The sequence below is a fragment of the Oryzias melastigma genome, linkage group LG19, assembly GCF_002922805.2.
Source record: "Oryzias melastigma strain HK-1 linkage group LG19, ASM292280v2, whole genome shotgun sequence".
In the NCBI taxonomy this organism is placed as follows: Eukaryota; Metazoa; Chordata; class Actinopteri; order Beloniformes; family Adrianichthyidae; genus Oryzias; species Oryzias melastigma.
This window is the reverse complement of record NC_050530.1, coordinates 8815270-8824823: the sequence shown is the minus strand read 5'-3', so window position 1 is coordinate 8824823 and position 9554 is coordinate 8815270. Positions and strand designations below refer to the sequence as shown.

General features: G+C 36.1%; 1 protein-coding gene across 2 annotated transcripts; it reads right to left on the bottom strand.

Moving 5' to 3' along the window:
• Window positions 1–7: 7 nt before the first annotated feature.
• Window positions 8–8587, bottom strand: pax10 (paired box 10). Of its 2 annotated transcripts, XM_036217285.1 has the most exons (9): window positions 8542–8587; window positions 5525–5631; window positions 4824–5026; window positions 4114–4329; window positions 2942–3024; window positions 2708–2864; window positions 2481–2554; window positions 1059–1191; window positions 8–973 (listed from the first exon to the last, which is right to left on the bottom strand). In XM_036217285.1, the coding sequence occupies exons 3-9, from the start codon at window positions 4927–4929 to the stop codon at window positions 873–875; spliced, it is 870 nt and encodes a 289-aa protein (XP_036073178.1). In that variant the 5' UTR covers window positions 4930–5026; window positions 5525–5631; window positions 8542–8587; the 3' UTR covers window positions 8–872. The 2 variants fall into 2 exon arrangements, with proteins under 2 accessions (XP_036073178.1, XP_036073177.1); XM_036217284.1 differs by lacking the exon at window positions 8542–8587 and having other exon boundaries at window positions 4824–5034; window positions 5525–6354.
• Window positions 8588–9554: the final 967 nt, after the last annotated feature.

Below are 9554 nucleotides of genomic sequence, written 5' to 3'. Positions count from 1 at the left end.
GGGGCTCCGTACAAAGGCAAAAAAAAAATGCATTTTTTGTGTTTTTTTTCACTTTTGGGTAGTTAAAGGGTTAAGGTAGATCACATTTTGGATTATATAGTTAATTCTGCTAAACTGGAAGCTCAAAAATGATCTCAAATCTAAAGAGGTTATTGTTTCATGATTGACCTGTGCTTTGAAGGTTGGAGCCAACAGCATTGCTACATTCTTCCCTCTTATAGCTTCCATCAATAATCTTCATACACAGATGTCTGTACAAAAATATCCGGTCTCTGTGTATTTTTTTGGCAGGATTTCCACTATTTATGTGTTTTTTTATTGTTGTTTTGTTTTAGTACAAGCGATTGCCATAAGCAAGTCTAAAATCTTCACAGTATCCTCTTCTGTTTAGGGAACAAAGCGAGCTTTTACAACGCTACACTAACTGTGGTTACACTTCACAACACTTCTGCCACCTGCTGGATAGTTACTAATGTAATCTCAGATTACAGATTATGCTTAGAATTCAAAAATGTCTCCAATCGCTTTCGATGAAACATAAAGAAAAAATAAAATGAAAAACATTTTAATTATTAAAGCCTAAAAAATCTGTATTTGTGCATCCTCGCAGCTTGATCCCAGGCATGTTTTGATCTCTTTCTTTGCACACGGATCAGAAAGAGAACCAGCATGACCAGAGAAGTGGTAAGTGCAACCAAAGCTGCTTTCGGTTGAATTTGTAAACATTAATTTCATTTCCTGGTCAGCAATCCTTCCTTTACAGCTCAGTCTTGAACCCTTGTGTCCATTTTTTTTTGTTTGTTTGTTTGTTTTAATGACACAGATTTGTACACACCCTCCTATTCCACCTTCTTCTTGTCTTTGTCTAGTGCTCACTGTAATCTGGCCCAGTATTGACCCAGGTTCTGACTCATGCTCTGTGGCTCGGTTCCTGGAACCTGAACTGGCACTGACACGCCAGGAGATATGAGTCCTGAGAGAGAGAAAAAAGAAAGAAAGGGAACAAGGAGTCAGTCATCCAAGAATAATAAACTCACCTCTGTTAGGAGAGCACCCACCTGTGTTGGGGTTGGCTGAGGGTGGAGTCTGCAGATGAGGAGAGGAGTACGGCGAGGAGTCAAAGCTGCGAGGTGCAGAGGGAGACGGAGGCAACATGCAGGAGTAAGAGGAGGCCGACTGAGGAGGAATTGACTGATGGAATAAAGAGAGAAGAAATATGCCAGTTAAACTACCACAAAATATGATTTTATGTAATTAAATAGAAATGATAGTAAAAGTCATTTTGAAGATTTTGTCAGCAAGGTTCCTCTTCAACCACACGGGGGCGCCAAAACATTGCTAGAATCCAGATTATCTGGTTTAATCCAGCAAATTAACTAAAAAACTAAAAAAAACTGTTTGCTATATGTCTAAAACATTATTTTTTAAATATATATTGTCATATAAGGCCAGCTTTCTAAAATAAATCGGATAACATGCTCAAAAATGAATAAAATTCCCTAAATTGATGCAGTAATTTTGGCCCAAAAAATGTCCAAAATGAAAAAAAAGAATAAGATTCCCTAAATTTATGCAGTAATTTTGGTTCAAAAATAATCCAAAATGCAAAAAAAAAAAAAAAAGATTTCTGTCTCATAATTTAACAATAAAAAAAAATAATTTATGGCTGATTTTGCAAATTTTGTTAGTAATAAAAGGCTCATTATTGTTCTAAAAAACAATTAAAACAGCGTGTATATGAAAAATGCTAACACCAATCACAATAGATTGTAAGTGTTTGGGAATATATATTAATTAAAAAACAATATTTATATATTTTTAATATAATATAATCTACTGCCAGACTCACTCTTAATTCTCCTTTAATGTTCCATGTCAAAATGATGTTTTAAAACTTAAAAGTAAATTTTTTTTAAATAAAAAAGTATTTTTGGACTTTTAAAATTCTCCTCCTTTTTCTTATTTAATGTAATCAACATACATTATATTTATATATATTTTTTCCTGGAGATTCCAAGTAACTGCAAGTTTTGTCTTTGTGAAAAGTCACATTTAAAAATCATTGTTAGTTTTCTATTTTTTAACCCTTTTTTAGTTGTACATTTCTGTATTCAGAAAGCATGTAGCTACTCTTCTTTTTTCTGTTTTCTGGAGCGTTTGATGCTATAAGGCTCGATTTTAAAGATGCATTCTCAATGATGCTTCACCATGAGTCACGTGTCCAAAGGCCACAGACTGACATCCACCTTTCACTGATGCAAACATCCTGTTCTGCATTATTTAAGCTAAAAATGATGCTTATTCTTATTGTTGCAACACAAAACATAAATATATAAAGCTGTTGGGTTATATATAACAGAGGTAATAATGCATTTTAGTTAGAAGCCCTTATGATCTCACTCAGAATTTGCTCTGTGGGGGTTATTTGTTTGAAAGGGTTTATGAAGGTGATGATGAATGATGAATAATGAAAGTCTAACCTGGACTCCGGATGAGAACACAGACAGCGAGCTGTAGCTAGGCAGGGGCGACTCAGCCTGACTCAACATGGACCCTGGAGAGAGACACACATCTCCGTCAGACGGGGAGCACACACACACACACGCATGTGAGGAGAGATTTGTAAAATAGCTTTAATTCTCAAACTTTCTCAAGTTTATGATTCTATTAAAACATGAATGTGTGAATAATGAAAGCTGATGTAAACCTGAACTGCTGCCGTGCTGCTGATGATAGACTGAAGTGCTGAAGGAGGTGCTCAGAGGAGCTTGGCTCTGAGAACAGGAAGTCACACCACCTGATCTCCTCTGATTGCGCAGCTTCTCCTCCCGCCTCCACTTGGCTCTCCGGTTGGAAAACCAAACCTGTCGATCAGAGGCCTGTTTATCGTCTCCCCGTGTAAAGTGTGTAGAACATGTGTGATCAAAGGGGGTTATTTTACCTGTATCCTGGCCTCAGGTAAATCTATCTTGTTTGCTAATCTCTCCCTCGCAAAGACATCTGGGTAATGTGTCCGTTCGAACTCTGAGGAGACAAACATTGACAAAAAAGCTGAAAAAAATCACATATTTTTAAACGAATTTACTAATTATCACTCTGGGAAGCGCATAAACCCACAAAGCTGAGCTGTATCCTTACAACCCTTTTTGAAATATTTATCTGTTGCACTTTGTATCAATTATTTACCGTTAGGGAACACGCAGAAAGTTCAAATGAAAGGATTCGAGTTGAAAAGCTGCCTAAGCACTTTATTTCAGAGTGCTGGCTAACTTCCACACGACAGAACCAACTCTTCGGGTTTCTCGTCTTTTGTCTTACAGCTTTGTTTGGGGGGGTAACACTGCTGTGAGGTCATACCAGGAAGACGTTCAGTTTCAGAGAATTGTCATTTAAAATTGACAAGCTGCTGTTGCAGTAAAGAAAACACTTTAAAAGCATCCTCAAAAATGCTGTAAAGTAAAAAAGATAGCTCTCTAAATTAAATCTGTCTGACAAATTGTTCTAATTGGCTTGGTTATAATTGGCGTGTGTGTCAACACATGATTGTTATTGTGCTTTGGCTGCGCACTGAGGTCAGTGTACCTCATTAATGTCATTTGCACGGAGTGACCACAGTGATACGTTTCCACTTGGCTGCACAGTGGACATTGCGTTCTTATTTAGCTCCAGGGCCTTCTGCAGCCACATCCAGTCAAGGGTGGCTCTCTGATCCGTCTGCGTGGACGCCGGACTACAAGAGCCAGATCTTTGCTGCATAATGCTGCCACAATAATGATGCATTATCCAGAACTTGCCCGCGGCTTTTTGGGAATGTTTTCGGAGTCAAGATTGCGGATAATTGAATGATAATCTGGAAGTCGTGGTTAACCCTTGTTTATGTTCTTCGATTTACTGTAATTGTTTTAATTGTTCACACGATCAACGTAATTCTAGTAGATTCTAAAGGAGAAAAGCGCAGCTTTTCTCCTTTAGAATCTACTAGAATTACGTTGATCGTGCTAAAAAATGAAAATTGCTGCTTAATTGCATGTTAAGACTTTAACCTGTTAATAAAGGTGTTGTCACAGTCGGGGGGAGCAGCTGCGTCATAGCACGCCGCTTGAGCGGACTGACCTTTCTCCAGAGCTTCAATCTGCTCCTGTGTGAAGCTGGTCCTGTTCCTCTGCAGCTTCCTCTTGAGCTGCAGCCTCAGCTGAGACTCCTCGCCTTCGTCTCTCTCCACAGGGACTCCTCCTCCTCCTCCTCCTCCTCGGCCTGATCCTCCTCCTCCTCCTCCGCCCGTTTCACCTCCCATGCTGCCCTCTGAGTCCAGCAGGCAGCCTTGAGACACTGTCAAAAAACTCGGACTGTGAACTTTAACGCATTAACGCACGCGATTAATCAAAAAGAGTTAATATTTATCAACGTTATAACATTTCGTTGGATAGAATCATGCTTATACGATGGTCACTTACAAAAAAAATAAATATTCAATCCGTTTTTAGTACTTTATTCTAGCAATTACACAAAAAGCAGATTATTTGATGCCATATTATACAATGCGATTAATCGCGATTAATCCCAACACAAAAGTGCGATTAATCCGATTTTTTTTTTTTTAATCGATGTTCTAAATGTAGAGTTTAATGTGTGATTTCATATTGTGATTATCGGCAGATAATAAGTGAAATAATGAAATTTTAAAAAAAAAGCGATTAATCGCGATTAATTTTTTTCCAATTTGCGACTAATTAGTTAATAGATATTTTTAATCGATTTCCGTCCCTAAAAAAATCTAAAGTTGCGACTTGAGAATCTAAATGGCGTCGCAGGTATCACCTCACCTGAGCTGTGTTGCGTCTGGACGCCGGTGGGGTCATGGTACCAGTTGTTAGGCCCACTCCAGTTCGAGCCGCTCTGCAGGTTCAGCATGGTTAACTTCTCATACATACTACGAGCGTCCCGACCACCATGAAGAGAAATAAAGAAGTCCCGACTCGTGTGTTCTTGCCCCCTGTTTACTGTCACCTCCGCTCCCGTCTGCCTCCTTGGATCCTCCAATCCATTTCCGAGAGGGGAGCAAATGGGAAAAGAAGGAGGGGTTCATATCGCATGAGTTCACACATGGTTGGCATTGTGGTGAATTAGCCTCACGATGACAGACATAAATGGAGTTAGTTACATGCTCGCTGTCCTAACGTGTGTGTGTTATACATCGCCATGCTAGTATACCACCGGGAGTGAAGGAACATTAGAAGCCACTTCCAAAAGCATTTCGTTCGCTTTTAGCTTTGTTTTTAAACCGCTAAACCCAAGCGAGCATGCACACGCATCTGCTGCAGACGAGATCCACTCACGCAATTCAAAGCAGTTTCTTTTATCAAAAAAAAGAAACGATTCGGCATCAGAATCTACGGTTAAGCGAATCTCCAAGTGCAGCTGAACAATGTCAAAGGTCAAACCGCGTGATTTAACCTTTTTAATCACAAATAGGTGCATCTTTCAGAGTAAAACCAACAAAAAAAAACATTTTTGGCAAACTTACGAGAGTCCAGGTGGAAGGATGGATGCAGGGGTCCCGCTTGTTACTCTCCTCCTCTGTGGACCTTAATTCCCCCAACGTCCCCTTGTTCTGGAGCTTTGTTGACAATACTGTGTGTGTGTAAAGGAGAGAGTAGGAGAGAGATGAAGAGAGTTGGACAGGGTGAGATAGAGTGAAAGAGGGGGGTGGGGGGGTCGGGGCGGCTCTGGAGAGAAATGCGTCTGCGGGCGCTCGTGTCCTCCGAGCGATGGGGAGGGAGAAAGAGAAAGAGAAAGAGAGAAAGGAAGAGGGAGCCACCGAGGGGTGACAAAGTGAGTCAACATCAGTGTCAAGTTTGAACTTAATGCCAGCGAGAGTAGGAGGGAAGGCCGAGAGAGCGGAGCCGAAAACACAGATAATGGAACGATAGTGGATGATGAATAGATGATGGAGTTTGATTTTAGTCATAAATTACAGATTAGGGGTGGAACCATTCATTTCAACGACGATTTGAATCATTTCGTGATTTGTGGTTGATTTCTTTTGATCATTTTTAAAATCGATCCAGGAGATCTTAAGCCAAAAATGTAACCAGTGTGACTCATTGATAAATACTAAACAGTGCAGGTGAAGTTTTCCAGATTCCTACAAACAAACAAGTAAACAAGAATTACTGGTAAATTCATTCACATTTTAGTTTAATTAACTGTTGTTTTATCACATCAAATTAGTCTTTATTGGACTGGATTGATTTCTTTTTCCCATGTGGAATTTTCCAATCTCAATATAATCAATTTATTTTATTTTTAAACATTTTTTTAAAGGTACAGGTCGATTAATTGACCACTTCCCTCATTCAGACTGATCTGGTTGGATTTTAAGAATATAAATCATTTCATTGATTAAGTCAACTTATTGTTTGAACCCCATTACGGATAAATATTTATTAAAATTCTTGGTAATATTTTACATGAGGTGCTGCAAAACAGCTAAGATAGCTGAAAGATAGCTAATACATTTTTTTAAGTTTATAAAAAGTGTACTAATATAACCTTTGTAGACAATAACCTCAATTTAGATGTTAATTAATCTTACTAAGTATGTCAATAAACTTTATTCAGCTTATTGTGTGAATAAATGAACACATTAATATTGTTTGTTAATGTGTTAATAATGTTTGTTAAGGAATCTTATTATAAAGTGTTATCAGACTTCTTAAAACTAAATTGTAACGATGAGTCGCCTTTGTTGAGTTACATTTTCATCCAAATTTGTTTTTAAAAAACTTTAAATTGCTTTTTTAAATGATTTTAACTTTTTTTTAATTGATATTATTCTATGTGGTCAATTTAGGATCAGTTTAAAGAGAATAAAAAACTAGACCGAAAATTTGAAAAAAAAAAATTAAATTGTAAAATCGAAAAAAAACAATATTTTAAATTTGAAAAAATATTTAAAATATTGTAAATTTAAAACTTGAACAGAAAGAAAAAGTTAAACCGAAATCTGTTTCCAAATAAAAAAAATGTGTTTATTTGTATTTCAACTTTTATTTTTTTCGTTTCGCCCTTTTTGCTTTTAATTGTCAGTTTTCCCCATTTCGCTGGCGAGTTGATCCTATTTTTACATTGGGGGCGGGGCTTTGAGCTCAAGGACTTTAGAATATTTAGTTTTTAATTCTTTTTTTTTAATTAGATCAGTCTCAACAAAACAAAACAACATACAGGGAACATAATTTAAGCTCCATCCATATTAGACTAATCCCACTCAGATACACATAAATAAGTTTCATTTTTAATTCTAATCGTATTAATTCTTTCTATTTTATTTTTTCAGCTTTCTCTATATATTATCCATCCATTTTAGTTATTTTAAGTTGACTATAGAGGAGTAAGTATGGTTGATTACCTCCCTAACTTAAACTTAGAAACTCAAACTGATGTAAAATCACCTGAATAGTAAAAATAGTTTTTTAACCATTTATGAGAATTCTTGACAAATTTAGCTAATAAACATTCATTTAAAATGACAATTTGCTTCTATTTTGATTGTTAAGTCAAATAAAAACAGAATAAAAAGACAAAAACCATAAATATATGATCACATTTATTGAAGATTTCAATCAACTAACTGTTACAGTGTAAAAAATAAAAATTGTCTTCAAGAAAATATAACACTCTTAATCATAAATCTGGTTTTATATATTCAGTACACACGTGACACATTGAATAAATTGAATATATTGATTATCAAAGACAGTTTAGGAAGAAGAAGCAAACTTATTTTACTTTAAATATTAAAAAAGCTAAAATGTCCCTAAAAATCACAGATTTGCTGACAAGTGTTTGTCAAAGTTTATGAAACTTATTATTTTAAACTCCACGTGGCTTTTTTAGTGTGTCCTGCATGCAGCATCATCAAAAAGCTAAACAACAGAAGTCAAAAGAGAAAAGTGAATGTTCGAGAAAAACAAAACATCACTTAAATCCTGTAAGGAGCTTCAGGCATGAATGGGAAAAACGAATGTTTGCAAATATGAAGCCACTGTGAAGAAACCAGACGATATGGAGAAAAGTTTTCTTTATAGAGCTCTAAAACTTGGTTAAGGTCAAAAGTCCCACGTCTTTCAGAAGGACAATGACCAGAAACATGCATCAATCTTCTTAGCAGGAAGCTTCAGAAGGAATAAATGACCTGTTTTCAACCATTCTTTCACATTCAGTATGATGACACAATAGTAAAAGACATCAAAAACATTTGGTTTTGGACCAAATTTGATTAAAAATTGAAACATTTTGACATAGTGTTTGTACAGTCTAGTAATTTAAGGTCATTTATAGCAGCAGTAAAAACAAAATGCAATTAAAATGAGATTCAATCATTTACTAGAATTTGAATCATCATAATTTAATGTTAGTCATTTTTACTTAACATTTTGGAAATTCTATCCCAATAATTTTTAGTTTTATTTTATAAGGTCACAAATAGGAATTTAATAATACATTAAACCAAAAATTATCAAAAATATTATACAAAATTACCTCAAAAAAGATCACTGAGTATTGATACTAGAAGCCAAAGTTCCTGTGTTTGTCTTCAGATGTGTTGACTTGAATCAGAAACAGAGGAACTGATATTTTATTTTATGGAGAATATTTTTGTTATTTAACAAAAAATATAGTTTATGTTTGCATCATATTTAAAGCAAACTTTGTTCTATAGGATCTGGGAAATTAGAATATTTTACATCAGCTTAAATCAATTTTAAATCAATACAAATATCGCGATATATTGCCAAATTGATTTTTCGGACTTCAATCAGAGACAGAGGAATTTATATTTTACTTTGACCCATAAAATGTTAGGGAGAAATTTCATTTTTTATTAAAAACAACAACAAAAAAAGAAGAAAATAAGGTGTAAATATTTCAAAAAAGTAATTTATTTTCATTGTTTTGTACAGTTGAGAGTTTTAATTTGTCATGGTGACCATAAAACATTTAAACCCTCTTACCAAAAATATAAAATTACACAGAACTCCCCACAGAAAGGTTTCGGTTAGGGCGTATTTGAACCCTTATGCTGGGACAACAAGCAGCTATTTGACACCAGGAAGCCTGATCTGTTCTCAAACGTGTGTTGCTAAAGCTGCTATAGGTATTGTTCCAGGTATTATTTCTCTTATTTTGCTAAACAAAAGCGTTCTCTGGGCCTGGAGCCTCTCAGTAAAGCTTGTTTTATTTACACAAAAGGTCTGATGTGAGGTGTAACGCATGACGCAGGTATGACGGCATGTTTGAGGAGGAAAGCAGAGTAGAACCGCAGTTTAAATATATCTTTACAGCGAAAGAGAGATGAAAGATGGAAGCGGGGAGGCAGACAGGAGAGAAGGAAAGCGTTAGGAGGAAGTATGTGACTTTGGGGTGGGTGTAGGGGCTTGGGGATGGGGAGGGTGCCAGCTTGTTTTATTTCCGGTTGACAAGACTTTGCGCTCCCTTTCTCTCTGTCGTTCCCTCTCTCTTTCATACTCTGCTATTCTTTCTCTGCTGCCCCC